The sequence below is a fragment of the Crinia signifera genome, chromosome 12, assembly GCF_055691185.1.
Source record: "Crinia signifera chromosome 12, ASM5569118v1, whole genome shotgun sequence".
Taxonomy (NCBI): domain Eukaryota; kingdom Metazoa; phylum Chordata; class Amphibia; order Anura; family Myobatrachidae; genus Crinia; species Crinia signifera.
In genome coordinates this window covers 43,006,662-43,032,126 of record NC_139228.1, presented here as the reverse complement: position 1 = coordinate 43,032,126, position 25,465 = coordinate 43,006,662, and the positions used below count along the sequence as shown (strand labels likewise).

Sequence of the window (25,465 nt, the reverse complement as noted above, 5' to 3'; positions counted from 1 at the left end):
AGTAACTATGGCTGCCGGGGGGGGGGGGGGGGCTGCGGGGCTATAGCCCGGCCGCATCTGCGGTCACTGTCCCGTCACTCGCTCCCGGTGCCGGCTCTTGCTGATAATAAAAACTGACACTTAGAAAATGGCTGCCCCCAAATTGCAGACAGTTTTGGCAGCCATTTTCTAAGAGTCACTTTTCATTATCAGCAGGAGCCGGCCCCGGGAGAGACTGGACTGGACAGTGACCGCAGATGCAGCAGGGCACTCTGTCAGGTATGGGCAGGGGAGGGGAGGGAGAGGGGGAGGGGGGCGCCGAAAAAAGTGCGGCGGGGGGGCGCAAATTATATAGTTACGCCACTGCTAACCTCCGTCCACAGCCTAACCCTAACCCCCACTCTCAGGCCCTTATTCTGCTTGGTGCGGCCGGAGCCGCATATGCGGCTCCAACGCACCAGGCGAATCCCCGCCTTCCATACGGATCGCCACGGCCGTCCGTACGCGGATATGTGGCGATCCGCATGAAATTGGACGGGGATACGCCTCCTCCATGGTGGGAGCAGCCCCTGCATTCGATGGTCGCCGAACATCGAATGCAGGGCCGCACGCTCCACCAGGTCCCGCAACACAAGACCACACGGACACTTGTCCGTGTGAAATCTTGTATGGGGGCGGGCAGATGACATCCGGCGATGTCAGATGCCCGCCCCGTACCCACGCGTCACGGCCTCATTACCATGCATAAGCCCCGCGTTTGCATGGGAACGCCCATGAAACGCTGGGCGTATGCATAGGGTAATGAGGATAAGTAGACCCTCACGCCCCTCTACGCCCCCTGTGCGGCGTATAGAGAATCCTTGCGGCGAAATCGCCTGCACATGCGCAGAGTGACCTCTGCACATGCGCAGAAGATAAACATCGGCTGTCCGTACGCAAGCGGGAATTTCCGCACCAACCAGAATAAGGGCCTCAGTGCTTAAACCTAACCCTTCCTCCCTGGAGTCTAACCCTAAACCCCCCATAGCTTAACCCTAAGTCCCCCCTGGTGCCTAAACCCAATTCCTCACCCAGCCTGCCTCTGCCCGAATATTTACATTCAGAATGCGGGCAGTCACTAATCCAGCCCTGGCATCCTCACCAATGTCGGCATTCCGACGCCAGTCTCCTGACAGTAGTCAGGAGGCCGACATTGGTTTTGCGACTGTCGGCATCCTGTCCATCAGAGCCGGCCTTAGGCATAGGCAAACTAGGCAATTGCCTAGGGCATTTGGAATGCCTAGGGGCATCAGCAGCTTCTGCTGATTAAAATGATACGCAGCATGCCTATATTCTGTGTGTGAGTGAGGCTGTATCTGCATATGAAATAGTGTATTCATGGAAATCACTGTAACATAGAATTCCGTATTCAGGTACAGCCACAGTCGCACACAGAATATAGGCATGCCACATATCATTTTAATCATCGGAAGCTCCTTGTGTGTGCTGGTCATAACAATGCCAATAAGACGAATTTTCAGCAAAAAAGGCACCCAACTTTAGCAGAACTGGCCAGGAGCTGCATGGCCTATTGAGGCAAGATGTATGAGGAAACATCTGTATCCAATCAGAGGCAGAGGTCACAGTGTTAGCGGCTGTGTTAGTGCTGTCTGCGGGTGGGTTGGTTGTGCAATAGTGTTCGGCATATGTGTAAGGGGCATTATGTGTGTCATGTATAAATGCATTAATAATGTGTGACATATGTGTAACAGGCATTATGTGTGTCATGTGTATAAGGGCATTAAAAATGTGCAACATATGTGTGATGGGCATTATGTGTGTCATGTGTATAAGGGCATTAATAATGTGCAACATATGTGTAAGGGGCATTATGTGTGTCATTATGTGTATGAAGGGCATTAATAAAGGTTGGCATAATGTGTAAGGGGCATTATGGTTATAAGGACATTATTAATGTGTGTCATGTGTAAGGGGAATTACTGTGTATTATCAGGGGTGCCGAGAGAAAGGGGTAGGGGGTACAAATTACCCAGGCCAAAGTCCCCCTCCCTGGGCCCCCTCCCCTTAAGTGACAGCAGCAGCTGCAGCTCTTCTCCTCTGCCCAGCATACACTGCTTTGTGCTGGGTTGCAGTGTGGCCATGGAGGTGCTTAAAATACAATATTTTCTCAGGATTTTGTTTCTAAGGGTATAATGTGAATAATGTGAGGAGTAATGTACATAAGGTAAAGTGGTACTACTGTGTGATGTAACGTGAATAAGGGACACCATCGCAGGATATAATGTGAATAAAGTTGCACTACTGTGTGGCATAATTTGATTTGGGGGTACTATTGTGTGGCCATGCCCCTTCCCAGCAAGAACACACCTCTGTTTGGGCCGCGGACCGAATGTGTGCACTGTTTCTATTTAAAATATTGCGGGTAGGAGCACCAAAATGATGACTGCTATGATGAGGGTTGATGGTGCTGGGAAAGGGGAGCAGGGTCAGAGGCGGAACTAGTGGCGGTGCTAGGGGGCACCAGCCAAAATCTTGCCTAGGGCGTCATTTAGGCTAGGGCCGGCTCTGCTGTCCATCAGAATTCTGAATGTACCCCAGTTTGGCATAATGTTAGATCGTACTCCGTCCATTCACATACAGCACAAGTTAACGTTTTCACTGCTGACATAATATTAGTATTCCCTCTGGAGAAATCAGAACATGTGATACACATTTGGTAGATGGGAATAACAGGTACTGAGATTTAGTTTACAGGGACTGTGTAGAATAGTGTAACATGGAGGCTGTTGTACCTCTTAGGTCTGACATCCACTATTCCCATAATGATGATCTTCATGGCTGGCTTCATCCCGCCCTTGATGTCACCAACATATTTTGCGGTCTGAAAAATAATAGAATGTTACTGTATTATAAAGTCTTAATTTCTCCCATACCTTGGCATGTTTAGGTTTTCCGTTTGTGATACATGGCAAACAAATGAGTAGAAGCATAGATTACACTGTAATAAATGGCAGCAAAGACAGTCACATAACAAACAGTATACAGTACAAGGTTATTTCATGCTATGTACTAATATTTCCAAAACAGCCCTGCTCTTCTGCTTTGCCATGTAAACACACCTGTTAAAGGATTATAGTAGTATGCTTTCTTGTAGTGTTAAGGACCATACACACTGGGCGACTATGCCCAGCGTGTATGGACAGCGATGATGACAATCATCGCTGCGGGGAAAGCCCCTTTTCCCCTGCCCGGTGCCAATGAAGGGGGGGAGGATGGCGTTGCATAGAGGAGCGCTATGCAAAGCTTCCCATCTGCTGGTATAACCAGCAGATGAACGGCTTTCCCGGCGATGATGCGGGAGTGCGCAGCAGCGCTCACCACTCATCGGCAGACTATACATACTGGGCGGCTTTGAGCTGAAAGCCGGTCAAACCTGCTGTTTTAAGCGACTTTCAGCTCAAAGTCGCCCAGTGTGTATGGGCCTTTACAATATTCATGTATGCTTTGCTGAGGTCGCTATAGGAATGCTGGAGAGGTCTATAACAGACCCTTTTGTTTCCTTAGAACTGAACAAGTTTGCAATTTCAACCCTATTTCTAAATGTCTGATTAGATCTCTTGGCTTACCTGTCCAGTGTCCGCGCGTCCCGGCTCCCCTCCTGGCTTCAATCAATGCTATGGAGACGGACCACGATAAAATGGCCGCCCCATAAAGCAGACTGTTCTCTGAAACTGTCTGCGGTATGGGGGCGGCCATTTTATCGTGGTCTGTCTGCATAGAATTAATTAAAGCCAGGAGGGGAGCCGGGACGCGCGGCGGACAGGTAAGCCTGCGGCAATGGGGGGAGGGGGCATGGGGGGCACGGGCAGCCGGGGGGGGGGGGGGGGGAGAGGGGGCGCCCCCCCATTAATGGCGGGGGGGCGCCCCAAACAAAGCTACGCCACTGTGCTCAGGGGCCACATGCACCGCGCACACTGCACCCATTATAAATACACCACTGCAACCGCCGCCTCTCCTACCAACTGGTTACTTTTTTCCATTCTGGCCTCCAAGATTTTGCCCACTGTGCTCCTTATCCTATCAGACTCTCCACCTCCCTACAAAACTTTTAAGAAGAAGGTCCATTACTTCATTGAACCCAACCATCTCTCATCCTAACCTTCGGATTATGCTCAATTCTACCCTCATATGGTTATCTTAGAATATATATCTCTGCACCCTGACAGAGATATATATATACACTTACTAGGTGATTCATCGCACCCTACGGGCGCTCTTCACACCGTTGTAAGGGACTATGCCCCAAGTTAGAAATATAGTTTAGTTTGAATTATGTTTATTTTTTGTGGATGAATGTGTGCAATGTCCATTTTAGTGAGAGTAGAAATACTTTTACATCTTGTTTTATTGGTATGAATGGGTTAGCGATTTAGTTGGTGTTGGATAGTTTGGGAAGGTGTGGAGTGCAGGCGTTGTTGGTATAGTGGTGCAAAGATAGTGTGTGTGGTTTATTTGTGGTTTGGGGGGGATGGTGTTGGTGGTGGAAGGGGTGTGTTGGGTTATGGATTTTGTTGGGGTGGTGCTAAATATTTTGGCTAGGTGGAGAGTGCAGCGGTTTTTGCTATAGTGGTGTAAAGATACTGTGTGTGTTTTAATGTTGGGGTGGGGGCGATAGTGTTAGGGGGAAGGGGTGTGTTGGGATTGTGATTTTGGTGGGGTGGTGTAGGATAGTTTGGCTAGGTGTAGAGTGGAAGCGTTGTTGCTATAGTGGTGCAAAGATACTGCGTGTGTTTTAAGTGTGTGAGGGGGTGGAGGGGGTGTGGTGTTGGGGGGTAGGTATATGTTGGGTTAGGGTTTTTGCTGGAGTGGTGTAGGAAAGTTTAGGTGGTGTAAAGTGCATGCATTGGTGGTATAGTGGTGGAAAGAGAGTATGTGTGTGTGTGTGTTATTAGTTTGGGGTGGGGGGTGGATTGTGGTACCAGGAAGGGGTGTGCGGTATTGGATATGTATTTGGCGTGGAGCAGGTTAGGTAACACAGTGTAGGCATTGTGTTGTGCCGGGCAGGGTGATCTCTCATGTGTGTGTTGTGATTATAGGTGTGCGGTATAGCTGGGGGTATAGTGCAGCTGGGCAGGGGGCAAAATCTCATATATTTGGCTACATGTGTCACTGATTCTGGGAGTGTTTAGCCACATCTGCGTGTATAACGCTGGGCGGGGTGGAGTTTCATGTGTGACCCCGCCCAGCGTTATACACTCCCAGAATGAGTGACACATGTAGCCAAATATATAAGAGATATACACTTCATTGTCCTGTCCCCTGATGCAACCGCCTTTATTTACCATGTACTTGTCTTATTTATTGACAGTTTCCTATATAGCACACACATTCGATTTACAGAGTATATGAACATTCACATCAGTCCCTGTCCCAGTGGAGCTTACAATCTATATTCCCTACCACATATACATGCAGACATTCTAGGGTTAATTTGTTGGGGGCCAATTAACCTACCAGTATATTTTTGGGTTGTGGGAGGAAACCGAAGTACCCAGAGGAAACCCACGCAAGCACGGGGAGAATATACAAACTCCACACATTTAGGGCCATGGTGAGAATCGAACCCATGACCTCGGTGCTGTGATGCAGTAATGCTAACCATTACACCATCCATACGGTCTTAAATTGCCTTGTACTGTAAGTAATTTTTTTCTTGTTTTTGCTTGTGTATGTATTGTTAGGTGCTGCGAAACCCTTGAAGTGCCATAAAAATTAACTATATAATAATGTTAATAACAGATTTAAAAAAAAAAAACATTGAGGAGAACATTGAAGCATTCCGCCTCTACCCATATGTTTATACAGAAACAGTCCTTTGCAATTTTGTAGCTGGAGCTGTATAGTATAATTATGTAAAACTAGTAAGCCTCCTTGAAGCAAAAGCTTCGAAAGCCAGTCTGCTACCTTCTGTGTTTGTGCATGTGTGAGAAAGAGATGTAGTTTCACTCTCTGCCAGCAGATGGCAGTGTTTCGGAGACTCACGGACACTAGACATATAAATATAGATGATACTGTAAAAGTAAAAAGACCAGAAGACAGAAAATGCAAATGAAACATTTTTATGAACAGAATCATAACTGAAGATATATTTTTAAACATTTAAGTACCTCAATATTTCTACTTATTATATGTAAATCATATTCACATAATGTTAAAATTAATTTGTGTTCTAACATCTATATAATCAGTGAATTCTGACATCACTTCAGTGTTAAACTGTGTATAAAAGTAAAAATATATTTGTTACAAAGAATAGTGCAAATCCTTAATGCATAATACTATGGATGTTAGAAGTCAGAGCTAAGGTCTGTGACCTATATATAAAAGTACTTTGCCTAATTTTATATTGTCATTAAACTTATCAGTGATCTTTTATAACCTCATTATACACAGTTTAAAGTCTCATGTTATACAGAATGACATGAAAATGTAATATATTAATATTTATAACTAACAACAGTCTGAAATAATAGTTAAACCATATTAAAAATATATAAAAAATATCTTATGATATTTTATTAACTTACATTTGTGCATTTTTCAGCTTCCATCATAGTGCGAGTGTCTCCTTGTCTGGAGTATTGTGTTACTGGTGATCAGCAGTACTGACCAGTTTTAAGCATTTTTGTTTTTCAAAAATAAACACATTTGATTGTTAAGAGCAAAGTGCAAGTACACTTATCTGTATTGTACAGTCACTTTTTGTAGTAGGTGATCAGCTGAGTCACAACCACAAACCACAATCCTGCTGTTCCAGCCACCCAGACAAGTCCATGTAGTTACCATGGATACCACAAACATTTCTTCTCAGACAGTTCAGAAAATTTTAAATGCTCATTGCACATTGAGGGGTTGCAAGAAGATTAAGGTCTGTGGGGGGTATTCAATATGGGATTCCGACTGTCGGAAACATCCCAACAGTTGGAATCTTCGGCCATTTTCACCTAACTTGCCTGCAACTCGGTATTCAATGTTCCGGCTGTCGAGTATCGGAAAGTGAGCATGTTGGCGAAAAAGGCTGCTTTATCAGTTTCCAATAAAAAAGATTGGTACTTGTTTCCTAGCACGGCGCCAGCGCTAAAAATTGTATCCATCGGGTCCTAAAAAATTGCGTCCATCGCATGCAACCAAATCGCATGCGATGAACGTGATTTTTACATTGGAACCAATGTAAAATGGTCCCTGAGACCCGATTTTACATTGGCCCCAATGTTAAATGCCCCCCAGACCCCAATTTTCATTGTATCCCCACCCTGATGGGTCAAATGCCCCCCATTGTTGATGCCACCCCACGATTAACACCAACCTTGAAGTGTGGCGAGCGCAGCGATCCCGCGAGGGGCGGCGGCACGCGTCCTCCGACGTTTTCATACCCCCACTATCCACGTCGGCGTGGTGTTGATTTTATATAGTGTTGCGAGCGCAGCGAGCCACCGAGCCCGAATCACGGCGAGCGCAGCGAGCCCCGCGAGTGGACGCGCATTACTTCACAGGTATTACCTGGACCTGTACAAATTACCCATCAGGGTGGGTATACAATCAAAAATCGGGTCCATTGGGCCATTTAACATTGTTCCCTATGTAAAATCGGGTCCATCGCATCGGTTGCATTGTATGCCATTATAATGGCATACAATGGGCCCGATTTTACATAGGAATTTAACATTGAATACAATGCATTCAATGTTAAATCACGTTGGTCGCATCGCATACCTTAAGTTAAGGCATGCGATGGATGCGATTTTTTAATTGTCGGGGGAAAAGGCTAAAAATAGCCCAAAAATCGCATCGGTCGCGTCCATCGCATACCTTAACTTAAGGTATGCGATGACCCACGACTAAGAAACAAGTACCTAAAGATCTGCCAGTCAGACCTGTTTTGTCGGAATCTGCCTTCAGTGATGTAAAAAAATCAAAGCATTGAATAGGTGGCAACTGCTATTTCCCTCAGCAGAAATAGCAGCCAATATTGAAAACCTGTGGGAGCCCTGGACAACAAACATGTGGGGGCCCCTATCAATAAAAAGGGATATAATCAGAGCCGGCCTTAGGCATAGGCCAACTAGGCAATTGCCTAGGGCATTTGGAATGCCTGGGGGCAGCAGCAGCTTCTGCTGATTAAAATGATATGCAGCATGCCTATATTCTGTGTGTGAGTGAGGCTGTATCTGCATATGAAATAGTGTATTCATGGAAATCACTGTAACATAGCATTCTGTATGCAGGTACAGCCACAGTCGCTCACAGAATAAAAGCATGCCACATATTATTTTAATCATTGGAAGCTCCTTGTGTGTGCTGGTCATAATAATGCAAATAAGACAAATTTTCAGCAAAAAAGGCACCCAACGTTAGCAGAACTGGCCAGGAGCTGCATGGCCTATTGAGGCAAGATGTATGAGGAAACATCTGTATCCAAGCAGAGGTCACAGTGTTAGCGGCTGTGCGAGTGCTGTCTGCGGGTGGGTTGGTTATGCAATAGTGTTCGGCATATGTGTAAGGGGCATTATGTGTGTCATGTATAAATGCGTTAATAATGTGCGACATTTGTAACAGGCATTATGTGTGTCATGTGTATAAGGGCATTAATAATGTGCAGCATATGTGTAAGGGGCATTATGTGTGTCATTATGTGTATGAAGGGCATTAATAAAGTTTGGCATAATGTGTAAGGGCATTATTTTTATATGGACATTAATAATGTGTGTCATGTGTAAGGGGCATTACTGTGTGGTATTATCAGGGGTGCCGAGAGAAAGGGGTAGGGGGTACAAATTACCCAGGCCAAAGTCTGATGGAAGGGCCCAGTGGGGGCCTCGGGCCTCCTCCCCTAAGGGTATAATGTGAATAATGTGACGAGTAATGTATATAAGGTAAAGTGGTACTACTGTGTGATGTAACGTGAATAAGGGACACCATCGCATGATATAATGTGAATAAAGTTGCACTACTGTGTGGCATAATTTGAATTGGGGGTACTATTGTGTGGCCATGCCCCTTCCCAGCAAGAACACACCCCTGTTTGGGCTGCGCACCGAATGTGTGCACTGTTTCTATTTAAAATATTGTGGGTAGGAGCACCAAAATGATGACTGCTATGATGAGGATTGATGGTGCTGGGAAAGGGGAGCAGGGTCAGAGGTGGAACTAGTGGCGGTGCTAGGGGGCACCAGCCAAAATCTTGCCTAGGGCATCAGTTAGGCTAGGGCCGGCTCTGGATATAATGGCGGTTATAAACAAAGTATAATTTATCCTTTATCTATTAATACATTACTTATGTTATAAATATTTTATTACAATGCACCAATTAATCTTTGATGGATTCATTGTAAGAAAATACAAACATCATAAGATTATGAGAAATAGCTCACAAAATATAAGTAGTTCAATAAAGTAGTTACCTAACAGAATATAGTATATAGTGCTGTTGTTTCTAAATAATTCTCAATAACTGATCTGTCTGGTGCCACGTAACTCAAAGCCCACTGCCAGTCAGTCACACACTGCGGGCGCTGCTGAGGTAGCAGCCGAGACTGAATAATCCCAGCGGCTGTGGCGGTAAATGTGAAATCCCGCGAGAGACTGACAGTGACTTCGGCAGCACCTCGGCGGGCGGTGCTGGCAGTGGCTGTGTAGTGGGGAAATTGAAGACAAGCGCCAATTTCAGTACCAGTGGCGTATGCAATTTGGAAGGAGAGTGTGGGGGCCACCCCTGTTGCCCCTCCTTGGATCCATCCATCATTGCAGGAATAACTTGCAAACAAGAAAACAAACTTCGATCTTCGAAAAAAAACTAATTTCGATCTATCCATTTACCTCATTACAGGTGTCTGCTGTCTATATATACAGTATAACATCTGTAAATATATATATGTATGTAATGAAATCAGACAATAAAGGTAATTATTATTATTAATAATAATAATAATAATAATAATAATTTTATTTAAATAGCACTTTATCTCCAATAGGACTCATGGTGCTTAACAGATAGAATGAATGTAATACAGTGCAGGAATGAAGTACAAAAAAGCTTTTCATAAACATTGCTAAGGGAATGAAGGAAATGTTTGAGTAAATGTACAGTATTGTAATGTATGTACAGTATTGGCAATAAAAACCATAGACCATAAAGAAGCCCCTGGATCAGGGCCGGTAGAACTCGCTCAGTGAGGGATGCAAAGCAGGGAGGTGTCAGCCAATAGAGGTGCTTTCCCTGCTCTGCACCCTACTCCTACTGACTGCTGCTGCCTGTTACATTGCATGACAGACAGCTGTGCCCGTAACATGAAGCACTCACCCACACCGCTGAGGAAGGCTATGGAATTACTGCTGACTGCAGTACTGTCAGGAGCCACTAGATTCCCCCATCTGATCCAACTGTGGAGTTCTGCACTGATCACTAGAGAGAGACCAGGCCAGGGCCGGCCCACCATTATGTGGAGTACACAGCTAAGTAAGGAGCCAGAGTAATCAGGGCACTGACAGTCTCTTCTTCATTGCTGTCACCGCCCTGACTACTATGGCCAGTGGCATAGCAACCGTGAGGCAGACCCCGCGGCGGCTTGGGGGAGCCAGTGCCGATGGGGTCTTCGGGGAGCGCCGGGTCCAGGTTGCTGCTGCAGCTGGCATGGGAGCTACCACCTGCCTGCTAAAGTAGCAAAGACCGGACTCTAGCCATGCACCCTCTTCCCTCCCTTCTCTCTCCCAAGTGCACCACGGGCATAGGTGCTGGATTTGTGCAGAGGACAGTGCTGCTGCTCTTTCCCTGGGGCACCCCTTCTGCACACAGTGACATGCTGCTGCTAGGCGCTAGCATGCATCTATGTGAGGAGTCGGCTCCTGTTGCTGGACTGTGGTACCCCTGTCCGCCTCCATACTATGGAGAACTGTGTGTAGCCCCACCCTGCCTGACCTTGCTTCCTGCTCCTGCCTTCCTCCTAGGCTGAGGGAAGAACGCCAGCGCTCCTGCCCGTGCTCCACCTCCACATCCTGCTCTCCCGTCTGCTGTGGTTGCCTGCACAAAGCCAGGGCTCCCACAGCACCTGTCAGAGATTGTGATACCCCACAGGACCACCGCAGTGGTTTACTAAAAGGTCAGTCAGGCCAGCTGCAGCTACTGCAGTGGGTCCAAACGGTTGTCCCTCAGCTGGAGCATGGGGGGGCTGTCACCGCTTTCAATTCTGCCCTGCTGGAAGCTATCCTCATTACCGTGAGTGGCGGCATTTCACTCCCCTCTTGCTAATGAGTGGTTCACTCCTCCTTGGCAATGAACATATAATCCTAAAAATATAGTCACATATCTTAAGTAACTGAAATAAAAAAGAAATACATAGCGCAATACAGTGAGGTAAAAAAATAGGACTGGTGGATACTATTGTACTCACTTTGCTGAGTGAAAATAGGCCTTAAAGGTGTATCTTTTAAGATTTCCCTCTGGCGGTGACAAATGATGGATAACATTAGCGGAAAGATGGTCTCAAGACTTCTTACTGGAGGTTACTAGAAAATATATGTTATCCTGCATTTTCACATATATTTAAGGCACTGCACAGCTCACAATTACAAGAGATGCATGTAGAATTTATTTATGGGGCCTATAATTCACCAGGACAAAGGTCATATATATGGTTTTAGAAGACTCCGGCAGGTGCAGTAAGTGTAACCAACCAAATTATATAATATTTTTTGTTACATTTTGCCCTGTGGGGTAGATTTATTATAGCGGCGCGTATCGCGCCGCTATAACAGTTCCTGCTTCGCCTCATTAGCGAGGCGAAGCAGGAGGGGACACCGACAAGATCTACTAAGATCTTGCCGCCGGAGTGGGGGAGTGCTAACTCCCCCCTCCGGCGATGTCCCTCCTGGAGACAGCGCATCAGTTAATACTGATGCGCCGTCTCCTTCCCCCCCCGGCCGGCTCACTGCGCATGCGCGGGATCTCGCTAGTCTCGCGAGATCCCAGCGCAGCTCAGCCCCAGCAGCAGGGACAGCGCTGTCCCTGTTGTTAGGTATAGGCATCGCCGTCTGCAGCTGGCGAAGTCGACAGCTGCAGGCGGCGGAACGGTCAGTGATGCTGACCGTTCATAAATCTGGCAGGAGGCAGGGGCGCAGTGCAAAACATCGCCCCTGCGCTATGCCTCCTGCCCCACACCGCCGGCGTTAGAGTAAACGCTCGGCGGGTGTGATAGATCAGGGGAAGCGCTATCCCCTGCTATAACGCACGGGGATAGCGCATATTCCCCTGATCGACGTTTAATAAATCTACCAGCAGGTGTGGCTCCCCTTTTTGAATATTGGAGTGTGCTGCAGCCCTACCTCTGTAACTGTCACTGGTAAGGAAGTCCAGAAACAGAGCATTTTGCACCTTATGGAATGGGTCATGTTGGAGGGTATGCTGATGTATGGGGCCCATAACACCACAATATTGTTTGACCAATGTTGTTTAACCTTTGCAGGACACCGACTACTTATTCAATCTGCTGAAATCTGGGACCTATGCCCCTTTGCCAGCCTATTTCAAGACTAAAATCGGATTGGCACAGGCAAAATACAATTGAGATTTGTGTCATGGATATTTTTTTGTTTGGACAATAATAATTTAATGATCCTGCTTAATATTAACATTTTCTGAATTAGAAGCTGGATCACAAAAAATAAATGAATAAGAAACCTCGTTGGAATATTCGGAAAGTAAATAATTTAATTTGAAAAAAAATAAAAAAAAAAATATATATATATATATATATATATACCCTATATTCCGTACCTAAACACATAGGCGAATCTAGAATTATGGTAATGGGTGGTCCCAGATCTAGACATAACAGGAGGCGTGGCCTCATGGGAAGGAGGTGTGGCATCACAAAAAGGTATGTGGTATTACACTTTAGACCATACGGAGTAATGCCCATTACACATTTTAGCAAACTCCGTAATACCCATTACACATAAAGCCACACGCCGTAATGCCAATTACACATAAGGCCACACACCATAATGCCCATTACACATTGTGCCACACATCATGATGCCCATTACATACTATATAACAAACCGTAATGCCCATTACATATTTGCAACATAAGTGCTGCTTACCTACGTGCTCATTGCTAGGGGGTTCTTGCTTGATGGCACCATAGTACCCATTACACATGATGCCGCACACCATAGTACCCATTACACATGATGCCGCACACCATAGTACCCATTACACATGATGCCGCACACCATAGTACCCATTACACATGATGCCGTGCACCATAGTACCCATTACACATGATGCTGCACACATAATGCCCCTTACACATGATGCTGCACACATATTGCCCCTTACACATGATGCTGCACACCGTAATGCCCCTTACACATTAAGCCACACATTATGCGTAATGCCCCCACATACCGCCACTTGTAGTGTCCCTTAAGCAATGCCCCCAAAAGTGCCACTTACTGTAAATTTTTACATGAGCCTTCGCTGCTGCTGCAGGGAGAGATGGAGAGCGGTGCAGCTGCTTCTATGGGGAGAGGAGCAGAGCGCAGCGCAGAGCACGCTCCCACTCCCCTCCTGGTGTCCCCTCTAGCCAGGTGGACATTTGAAATATTGTGCACGCTGTTGTTGTGCATGACGTCGGGGGAGCACACCGGGCGCCGGCACCACATGATTAAAGGGGGGGCTGAGGTGAAAGCGGAGAGAAGAATTGGAGCGGAAGCTGCAGGGGTGACAGTCATTGACAGCTGGGCAGAGAGCAGGGGGCTGCCCGGCTGTATTCAGAGCACTGCAGGTCACAGCTGTTTGAAATAATACCCCTTTCACAACAGAAAATGCAGGGATTTACCCAGGAATATGTTCCCAGGATCATGCAGGGACATTCCCAGGCTGACCCCTTATACACCGGCCTAGTCCATTTTCTGGTGTGAGGGGGAGAGACAACCACTCCCCTCTCCCTACCCCCCTTTAACCAACCAGCTATATCTTCGGAACCAACTGACCCATTTACATGAGACCAGTATCATATTGAAGAACTTTTGAGTTGGCTTCGAATGATTTTGGTCCCGTGAAACTGGGCTGTTTGGTTCCAGAGAAATCTGCCCTCAAAGAACATAAACAGTCATGAAATTACATTTAAGAAATGAAAAAAAAAAAAATGGTTTAACCTCAATATCCCTGGAACCAATTAACCCATATGGATCCAGCCTGGTATCAGATTGAAGGCAAGCGATTTGGGTTCGACTGAGATCAACCTCGAGCTTCAGTGATGCTGAAGGGGGAACTGGCAGCAGTTGAACTGGGTGGGGGTCGGAATTAGCGGGTCCCATGTTATCCTATAGGGAAAACGTTGCAGCTTTGCCTGGCAGTATCTCCGGTTCCCAGGGGGCTAGAGACACGGGGCTGGGCTCGTTGGTAAGCCCCATCCCTCAGCTACAAAACCCCCGGACCACCCCCTAGATTCGCCTATGGTTGTACACTTATACACCATATAAAAGATCACATAGTCATACAGAGGACATTTTTAATATCACTTTGGGCGGTATTCAATGTGAATACCGGCGACGTGCAGCGAATCCTGTTTAGGATTCGCTGCACATTCGCCACTGGTCGCCGCGTTCCGGAGCCTCGCCGGCTCCGGTATTCAACGAGTCAGGGACTCGCTGCCCCTGACCGGCGAATTTGAGCTCCTGCGGCAAACGGCGCAGGGAGCCTGAGGACGGTGGCAGGCAGGGAGATGGAAGTCTCCCTGCCTGCCCCAGAACGTTTGTGGGGGGGAGGTGGGCTCCCCGGGTGCCAGGCAGCACAGGCTGCCCCCCGGGGGTGCCAGCAGGGGACCGCGTATACTCACTACACCCGATCATGAATATGTAATGATCGGGTGAAGTGAATATATGAATATCTAATGAGCGGCTCGGCTCCGGCCCCCTGCTGGCTGCTCTGTGTAAAAAAAAAAAAAAATATATATATATATATATATTTTTAAATTAAATATATATTCATGTGCTTACAGCACATGAATAAAAATAGCATGCCCCTCCTCAGAATAAAATTCCAGATTTTTTGACACCAATTGTAAAAAACAAAACACTTTATTTTAAAAGTTCACATTCCACTTCACCATAAAAAGATAGCGATTGCTACTCGGTAAATCATGGCGAAAAAAACCTTGAAATGTATTCGCCATCTGGTCATTGAATAGGGTGATTCACCGTTTTAGTCAGAAATTCGCCTTACAGCACAAAATCGCCATAAAAACCTGGCGAATCAGCCTCATTGAATACCGCCCTTTGTTGCACACTAATACACATCACTGTTTTTAATATTTCGTTGATTTTAAGCTAAGAATAGAATAAAAGTAAAGTTTAATGTTAATTTCTTGGGAAACTCTTGAAGATAAAAAGAGCGAATAACAGTATACTATAAAGTAGTTGATCCCGAGGGCCCCATGTACGAATACTTCTTTTTCTTGTTTACAGTCAGTCATGGAGACAGCGGCTCCCTCCAGCGTTCATTCGGCAATGTCACTGCGTGTAGTGTGTAGTATGAAATAATAAATTGGGAAACATACATGTCACGTGACCCGGAAGGCGAACCCAGGAGATCACATGACCTGCCTGTGTACGGCGTGCGATCGGCCGATCAAGTGATGCCCAGTTGCTGCTGCCTGTGAGACCGTGTAACGGGAACGCGCACGGCCAAGAGTCCCCCTCGGCGGGACCGCGCACCGGCGGCCAGGACGGGCGCGGCGGGAGAAATGGAGCACCCGTTTGGGGAAGAGGAGAAAGCTTCTCTTAGGAGCCTTCGGGATTTCTTCTGCCGGTGCCTAGAGAGGGGGCACTGGGAGCTGGCACGGGCCTGCCTTCCCCAGCTGCACCGGAGTGTCGATTCCGCGGAGATAGAGGCCATAGTGAGGGGTCTGATCACAGCCCCTCATCTGCTCAGGTGGGTACAGCATCAGACCCTCCCTGGCACCATGGTGCATACGCTGATACTCTGGGCGTTAAGTGCAGTGCTTAGTCTAGCATCCTGGTACAGCGGAGAGGCTGGTGATCCCTGCATGGCAATGTGGATTCGCAGCTGCAAGTTGCTCTCCAAGGAGCTTGCTTGAGTTTCTACAGAATCAAGTGCAAGTGTGGGAGGTGAAGAGTTCTTATGAGAGGAGGGGTCCATGTGCAGCCTCTATCCCAGCCCCTCCCCAGTGCATGTGTATAGACTGTGCCAGATCCTACTGGGTTATGGTATAATTAAATAGTCGACAGTGACTAGGTTGACATTTTGAAATAGTTGACATACCCAAGGTCCACATTGCCAAAAGGTTGACACAAGCTTATTGTTGACATGTTTTTTTTACGGGTTTGGTACAAGTGCACCACGTCCTCTTACATGGATCGCTGCGCACACTGTTATGCTCCCACTCTATGCCCACTTGGATAGTAAAGTATGAAAAACAGCCTTTTTGGGGGGGCTCCTCATGTTGACCTTTTCCATGTTTGTCATGTATATATCGACCATAAGCTTGTGTCGACCTTTTGTCAGTGTTGACCATACCATCTTTCTGTGTATGCCTCCCAACTTTACAAAGCAGAGCAGCAGGTCATGTGCGGATGTTTGGGGTCATGCCCCTGGTGCATGATGTTTTGGAGCTGTAACTGCATGTCACGCCCTGTTTCTTGTCATGCAAGAAACTGCAATCGCCATGCTATTTATCATATGCAACTACCGGGGAGAGCTGGGCACAGTCAGCGGCGGCAGATGCTGGGGAGCTGCAGGGGGGGGAGCCGGGCATGGTAAGCTGTCAAATAGGCAGCGGGGGAGGGGGCACTTGAAAGCCGGGCAGGGGACACCGAGGCAGCACGCGGGGGGTCGCCGGTGAACCGACAAGAGGATCGAGGACTCGCTCTGCAAGGGAAAAAAAAACAATACAAATGAATGGACAGCCAGTGATTGGCTGAGAGCTCTCTCAGCCAATCACTGGCTGCCCATTCATTTGTAATGTTTTTTTTCCCTTGCAGACTAGAGTGAGTACTACTGTACTAGTCCCCGATCCTCCTGCCCGGCCAGCTCCCTCGTTGGTTCACCAGCGCCCCCCTGCGCGCTGCCTCTGTGTCCCCTGCCCGGCTCTCAAGCACCCCCCCCCCCCCCCCCCCGCCCGCTACCTATTTAACAGTTTAGCATGCTTAGCTCCCCAGCATCTGCAGGCTCTCCGGCGTCCCCCGTCCGCTGACCCTGCCCGGAGGCTGCACATAAGATTTAGGAAATCTTATGTGCAGCCGGTCCGATTGCCTGACTCCAATCTGATGCGCAAGGGACCGTGCATCGGATAGGAGGGGATGTCTAAACATGCGATTTGGGCCGATTTCATGGCCCGATTCATCCGAATTGGGGGAAATCGTGCCCAAATCGCATAGTATATGGGGGCCTTAAGTTTGGCAGTCAGATGGGCGGGTCTGGATTTTGCAGATGCCGATCTGAATTATACCAACTGTGAAGTTTGGTATGGGGCTGTTTTTCAGGGTTTGGGCTAGGCCCCTTATGTCCAATGAAAGGCGATCTTAATGCTTCCATATTCGGCATGTGCACATGGTTCTGTCCATTTCAGAAAAATGGAGCTTTGCGATCAGATCTGAATTAAGGCCCCCACCCGCTAGTGTGCTATTGGCACTGTTCATGCGATTCTGTGAAATTGTTGCAACGGATCACATAAAGTGTCACATCACATGTCCTTTTCCTGCGATTGCAAGGTGTTTTCCCATGCGCATTGCAGTTGCAGATCTCACAGGCTGCCACAAGGATTTATCGGATCCCACAGCCATGACAGGGATCACATATTATAAATCGTATGCCCGGTAGCTGCTCGATGAGTTGGTGAGGTATCACATTTTGAAGAGTTTGGTGTGGAATATTTTGTACTCTAGATTAGCGAGCGCTTCAAAAATAATTTGATGGTTTTGCAACCTTCGAACGATTTTGGCCACCCACGCAAGCCTGCGAATGGATGTTTATTCGTAGGCCTGTGGGGAAAATCATTGACTAGCGGACGGTGTTGGCTCACAAAGCAGCAAAATACTGCTGCTTTGCGAGTCAACCAGAATCCGGGCCTGTGAACCGTCCAACATCGGTGCCTCACCTCATAAATGCTCTACAGCAGTGATGGCTAACCTTGACACTCCAGCTGTTGTTGAACTACACATCCCAGCATGCCCTGCATCAGTTTTACTATTTGGGCATGCTGGGATGTGTAGTTCAACAACAGCTGTAGTATCAAGGTTAGCCATCACTGAAAGAGGGTGGGCGGTGTCCGTTTGAGTAGCTTAGCGCTGTGAAGGAGCGCTAGCGGGCGACAGTGGTCAGCGCCGGTGGCAGAATAAAAAATAAATAAACCAACATTTAAAACACTGGGCGGCGCTGGGCTTTAAACTGTTTTTACAAATTCTGTCACCGCCGCACGGTAGCGCTTCTTCACAGCGATAAGCTATTTCGACCGATGCTGTCCCTTCGGCCTCCTCTCCTCAAACCCTCCACTGCGAAAAGTGCTCCCTCCCACATGGGATCGCTCCTGCAATTCGATAGATATTATGTGCAGCACATAATATCTATCGACGCGACATTCGACCGGCGGTCCCGTGCATCTCGTCGCATGGTCCTTAATAATATGTGCATACAATCATTCGATTTATTGAACAGATGTGGTCGAAACTGATTGATTTGTATGCAATATATCTCATAAGTCTATGGGCTACAGAACAAGTAACTGTCATAATATTTTTGCTGAATGTTCCACTGCTCTTGGCCGATGATCAGCGTGTAATGCTATCTCTTGTGTATATATTACTGAGATGCATTTACTGTTACCTTAGCGTTTTTATGGTACAATATTCAAACTTATTTCTATTGTCTAGACAAATGAAGGAAATGGTTTACTCTTACATGTGACCTCAGGCTAGATTTATACTTTTTAAGACCTGTTAAACCTTTGTAGCTGTAACATGTGAACTTTCCTATGTGCTCAGGTAGGGTGCTGACTGCCATGTTTTAATGTTGGAAACCTAAATCCTATGCTTAAGTGCTAATGCGATCTTAAACGCCACAATTAAGTGTTTTAGTTAATTACCGTAAAAGTAAATCTGATGCTACAATTATTGTCTTCCCTAGGCCACCGCCTTGGTACAAATATAAGCTTGCATAGATTAGTTAGAGACGTGCTTTGTGATGCAAGGTTCCCCACAGCTACCCGGCAATAAGCCGGGTCACTGATGTAATTGAGGATGGGATAGGGTAGCAGCAGTGCATGTTTTGCAGGTCTCCACACAGAATCACAGGTGACATAATTAGCTCCACCTGTGGATCTTTTCAAATGTGCCTGAATAATGAGTGCACCTGCCGGGTGACCTGGAAAACGTGTACCGTTGGGGGTACTTGAGGACCAGGGTTGGGAACCACTGCTATAGTGTAAACAGGACCTGGGTAGTTTCAGAAGGCCCTTTCACACCACACATTGTCCCAGCAATGACCGGGATCAAACCCGGGTTATTTGTGCTTTGTGAAAGGGGTAATATACTCTTCAGCTGAATAATGTCGTTCTTTGCAGTATTTTCATGTAGCACAACATTTTATTGAAACTGTTGGGCCCTATGAAAATAAACAGGTTCAGAAAACAACCCAATACTGGTCCGTTCGGCGAATGGGATATCATCGGCGGGGTCCCTGTGCAGATGGAAACTAGTAGCGCTACTAGTTCCCATCTGCCGCAGGCCCCCCTCCCGCTGCCCGGACCCCTGTAAGCTGCTGACAAGTACCAGGGGAGTGGCCTCTGCTGCAGCTCCTAAGATGCTGGTGCAGCAGCATAAGACGCACACACTCCCCCCCCCCCCCCCCCACACACACACACACACACACACACTTTTTGGGGAGAAAAAGTGCGTCTTATGGTGCGAAAAATACAGTAACTGTTTTGATATTAGTCACACTGTTGCTATTAATCATGCATCTTTTATACAAATGAATCCTGGATGATGATGATATTTTGATGAAATAAATGATCTGACCTTTGTGTACCTATTACCTGAGATGTTTGTTTTGCAGGTGTGATGAGAACCACACTCCGCAGCAGGTGGCCTGGTTCTGGTTTGATGCACTGGATAATTGGTGTGGATGGGATGATGTAAGTGACTTCCCTTTTTTGCCAGTCTGTATGCATAAAAATATAATGGTCCTTCCTGTTAAAGAATTATTTTTCCAAGTGGGAATAATGGGGCAGATGTATTAAGTAGCGTTATGGAGGAGAAGGGGTGTTAGCAAAAGTTATGTGTGTTGATACCGCTTCTCCCCCATGTATGATGCGGCCGGCATGTGGTAAATGACAGGGCTGACTTTGGTAGCTGCAGGGTGGCGATGCCCTTTCCCCACAGCGGGGACAGTGCTGTCCCTGCTGCTGGCTCCGGCCTGTGCAGGAAATCTCGCGTCTCACGCATGCCCAGTACAGCCAGCTGGGGAGGAGCGCATCAGCATAAAATGGGACATTGCTGGAGGGGGGAGTTTTCTCTCCCCGCTTTGTCAATGTCCCTTCCTGCTTTGCCTCGTTAATAAGGTGCAGCAGAAGGTGTTATAGTGGCACAACTGTCGCAACTTGCTGAGGTTGTATTGGACATCTCTCCCAGTCTAACACTGAAAAGAGGTCTGACAGAATCCACTTTATTATAATAATAATAATAATAATTAATTAATTATATTTTTAGAGCGCTCTTTCTTCAACAACAGACTAGGCTTTTTACAGACATCAAAAACAATGCACATAATACAGCAGATTTACGTAATATAGCACTAAACAAGCCACACAGACAAAGGAAAACCTTGAGAAATCAGTTAGCATAATGCAGGATTGGTGCATTCCTTTTGAATAATGACTTCCATTGGTTGTTTACATCCCTAACAAGGTTCAGTTGAGGCAGCCATCTTGGGCGCACTGGGTAAGATTAGTGCTGTTATCCTTTAAATGGGTGGGTGGGTGGTATGGAAGGGGTAGCTAGATTGGTTAGTTTAGCTATGATGTAGATCTATCCATCCTGATAAATATATGGGAATTATATTAGTCTAGCTAGGGACCACTAGTTACTGCCTTCTTATTGGGGAGGGAGGGGTTAACTAGTATAGTATAGTTAGTAGTTGGTTTAGGGGCTCCAGGTATGCCTAAGTTGGGGGTAGGTTATACAGGGTGGGGGGTTTTGTGTTAGGTTTATTTTGGGATTTATATTACTTCTACTAATTTTGGGCAGTTAGGCATATATACGTTTTTTACTTTAGGCTCATTTAGTCACTGCAAAATACAATTTAAGCAAGTTCTTCTAAACGGGAGGTTACTGTCTATCTAAGGCTACAACTCTTATTTCATCATACATTATATACTGTTTTTGTCTGGCCATACCCGAATGGCACCTTCGTGTAATGAAGTGCCATAGACGTTGCCTGGAAATATCCTGTGTCATATAAACCCTGCTCCCCTACAAATAACTGTATATTCTGATATATCTGCTCCTGGCTATCTTGCAGTACTACGTTGTTGCCCTAACTGCCTGTTTATGTACGTGGGGTGTTGCTGTTATATGTATACTTGCAAAAATTTCAATAAAAATTATTAAATTTAAAAAAAAGATTACTTTGGTTGGAATAGGTTACCCCTAGAAGAAATGACACAAAATAGGGTGATTGCAGCATCGAGTACGGGTCCCAATGAAACAGTCGGGTCCATGTATTTTTCATCCAATCCACAAGTCTACCAGATGAGGCAGCCATGTTGGGTGCACTAAGAAATTTACACTGTGGGAGGTGAGCCATACAGGGGCCCAACGCCTATCTGGGATAACAGACCCATCTGTAGTAGTATTTGGGAGGACAGACACTTCTGTAGTAGTATTTGGGAGGACAGACACCTCTGTAGTAGTATACGATGCCCTGTATGGGAAGATCCATGTGAAGCGCATCCTGCCCACAGAGGAGCTATCTGAGGGGTGTATTGTATAGGTCACCGCTGGCAGAGGGGTGTGGTTCATAGGGCTTAGGTCGACACCTGACCAACCGCTTTTATTACAGCTTATCTGCGGTTTTGGAGAAACCTAAGCAGCTACAGAGATGATATCTAGCGGTCCTAGCTATAGGAGTGCCAGGAACCTGTCCTAGTACTCAAATTAGAGATTAGTTTGGTATAGGGTTTATTTAAATAGTTTCTAACTTCTGCTGTTTAGGGAGTAGCTTTAATGCTATTGATAACTGGAATCTCCATTTACATGTTCATTTTATTTTTTTATTTGGTTGTATATTCTCGCTTTGCGTTTAACAGTCATTCAACGAGGTTCATGAAAATAAATATTGAACATCGTCTTTAACTTACTTTCAATTCTAGACATTTGCTAATAAAACTTTATTGTTTTTTTCTGTTGTATTTTTAGAAGCAACCACCAAAACTTCTCAAAACTGACACAGAGTTTCTATTATTATTGGAAGAGCTCCAGAATGAGGCTTCTGAACAGGCGCTAAAGGTAAACGTTTGACAATCAGCTTGGGGAATACGGATGTCGGGTTGACTTACAGTGAGACTGCTGTGGGTTTCAGTTCTGTTTCCGATGTGTCCTTGTGCTTCCTGCCTTCAATTAATATTGCAATATTGATCCATGGCCTAGAAGTCTAAAAGCTAAGGGAACTGAAAATAAAATCTGCTCTTCACAGCATGGGGTCCAGTGTAGGTAACATTTTCCTTTATAAATGTGACCTCCGGGGACAATAATGCTGTGCAAGGTCTTTTGGAGACAAAGGGGAGTGTTAACAAGGGATTCCTGTCATGCCTAGGCTTAGCTGGTCATATCTTATGGGCACTCCTGACCAATTGGTAAATCCCAGGTTTTAGGCTACAAACAGCACGTAGCAAGTAATTAAATGCCCCTCCTGGTCTATAACCATAAATTATGGTTTTGGGAGGGTTAAAATCCACAAGGTGGTTATGTGTCATGAGCAGTTTGTTGGACAGATGAGTATGCTTGTTATACGGTATCCAGTGTTCACTTCAAGGGTGCAGCTTTGTGCTAGGAGTGGTCCAAAACTCAGTACGCTAATTTTAGTTGGCGTAACTGAGCACAGGCTAGGGCCTGGCTTGTGACAAACTGGTAGAGAGGGTAGATAAGTAATTGAATAGATTGGACCCAGTCCAGCCATCGATTGGTGACGGACCCAGAGATAAAGCCCTGGTTTGGATCTGCACAGACACCCCCCCCCCCCCTACACCCCCCAGAGCCTGTTGGTGTGACTCAATTGGCTATGATGATGCCGCTGTAAGATCTGGGACTTGAATCACGTGGGAGAGAAGCTCTAAATAAATCAAATTATTATGACTATTTCACTATCATTCATATGGGATACTGAGGTCTCAATACATTGGGAATAGAGGTAATCCGACAGGAGACAGGCACATACATTTCTTCAACCAGGGTGTGCTGGCTCCTCCCCTCTACTTCCCCTTACTAGCCAGTTTTAGAAAATGTGCCCTCAGGAGAGGATGCACATTAAAGCTCCAGAGTTTTTCTTCAATTTACTTTACATTTGTTAATTTGGAGTTGCTGTTTGGGCTATACAGCTTCCCTGCCTCGAGGGAAGTGGGAAAGGGACAGTTGCCGGCCTCTTAAGGTACCGAACTGATCCCTGTTGCATGTCCACTGACCTGAGAGGGTGCTTGTTAACGCGGGCATTGCGCTGCAGCACGCACACTTCTGGCTCAGCCTGAAGCCATCGAGTGGTGAGTGGTACCCAGGGTCCCCACAGTGGGGTACCCCGGTTCATGTGCGGCATTATGGCGGCGACGACAGCCCCGCGGACACTGAATGCCACTGGACCACCGGGGCATGTTCCGATTTTATTGTTAACATTAAGTTTGACACAGGCGCCAGTCTAAACATTAGTATAGCCCAGGTGCCATTAGAGGGGCGGGGCTTAGCTGAGACCAGGACCAGAGCCTCAAAGCGGGCCTATACACTGCTTCTTCTCATGCTGTGGGTGCCATTACAGCAGCAGAAATTACTCCTCAGTGGTGTAGCCTTTGGGAGAGAGAGATTCTGACAGCAGAGGAAGCAATTATAGTGCTGTACAGTGCTTCTGTGTGCTTAACAGCCACTTGGGTATATATATATATATATGTATATAGTTCATTCTAGCACCCGCTATATTTGAAAACCCATGCAGTTCCTCTTCCCTGCCTGGGGTGTCACTGTCTGCTGTGGTGTTTCTAGCACAGGTCTGGTTTGCATATCAGTGATGATATACAGACCACACTGTAATAGAAGTACTACACCAGACAGCTACACCCCAGGCAGGGAAGAGGAACTACATGGCTTTTCAAATATGGCGGGTCCTAGAATGAACAATATATATATATATATATGTGTGTGTGTGTGTGTATATATATATATATATATATATATATATATATATATGTATGTATGAAACAGGATGAGGCGGCACTCAACAGACTGGAATGATGAGGTTCTTTATTCCGACATGTTTCGGGGTTACCCCCCGTCGTCAGGGACAGAAGAGCTAGTTCCTAGATGTAAACATTTCCATTAGTTCAGGCATCATTACAACAGCCCTGTATACCAAGTCTACCGACAGGAACACCCTTTTACGCCATAACAGTCTACACCCTATTGCGGTCACACGAGGGTTACCGTACTCGCAATTATTGTTATTTAATTATCGTATTACCTCGGATGACGCACAGGTGCCGGCCGCTCTGGATACTATGGTGGAGAAATTCATCGAGAGGGGCTATCCTCGTACCTTGCTTACCCCTATCAGGGACAAAGTGTTAAAGATCAAAAGGGATGATACCCTGACAAGTAAGCCTAGACAGACCCAGGCAGAGGCCTCTAAAAAATTTCCCTGGGTCAACAAATTTTCCATGGATAGCAGACACACCACCGCACAAGCTAAGAGGTGGTGGCCCATAGTCTCCTCTGACAGGGATCTTCCCTTGTTACATAATACTAGTTTGATGCCCAGCTATTCCAGGCAGGCTAACTTGAAAGACCACCTGGTTAAGCTGGACATCACCGGCTGGGATAAGGTAGCACCATCTCACTTCCTCACCAGGAAGAATGGTTGCTACAGGTGCTTGGGGTGTATTACCTGTAAGACGTTGGGAGTGGGGGATTGTTTTAAACACCCTAACAATATTAACAAAACTTTTTCCATTAACTTTTCCCTCACATGCAGTTCTATGTATGTGGTGTATCTTTTGACTTGTCCCTGTGGGCTGTCCTATGTGGGGAAGACCCAGCGCCAATTTAAGGAGCGCATGGCCCTACATAGGACAGCCATCAACCAGGCTTTACAGTCCGGTTACAGTGACCAGCCATTGGCTAGGCACTGTATGAGCCACCATCATCCTGTGGA

At 46.5% G+C, this 25,465-nt stretch overlaps 2 protein-coding genes across 4 annotated transcripts in view; one reads left to right on the top strand and one right to left on the bottom strand.

The window, feature by feature from the left end:
• The window catches only part of LOC146049622 (galectin-related protein B-like), a 35,908-nt gene extending 19,813 nt beyond the window's left edge, over positions 1-16,095 (bottom strand). Inside the window, exons 1-2 of one of the 3 annotated variants that reach the window (XM_083166182.1) lie at positions 15,600-16,095; positions 2,772-2,860 (exon numbers count right to left, since the gene is read on the bottom strand). In XM_083166182.1, the coding sequence (XP_083022308.1) occupies positions 2,772-2,827 (56 nt within the window). In that variant the 5' untranslated portion in view covers positions 2,828-2,860; positions 15,600-16,095. Of the gene's footprint in view, positions 1-2,771; positions 2,861-6,566; positions 6,903-11,426; positions 11,708-15,599 lie in introns of those variants that run through there. The other 2 variants (XM_083166181.1, XM_083166180.1) reach the window with 2 other exon arrangements.
• ZFYVE26 (zinc finger FYVE-type containing 26) overlaps positions 15,622-25,465 on the top strand; it is a 137,058-nt gene continuing 127,214 nt past the window's right edge. The window contains exons 1-3 of the mRNA XM_083166179.1: positions 15,622-15,973; positions 20,114-20,192; positions 22,474-22,563. Of these exons, the coding sequence (XP_083022305.1) occupies positions 15,786-15,973; positions 20,114-20,192; positions 22,474-22,563 (357 nt within the window). The 5' untranslated portion in view covers positions 15,622-15,785. The remainder of the gene's footprint in view (positions 15,974-20,113; positions 20,193-22,473; positions 22,564-25,465) is intronic.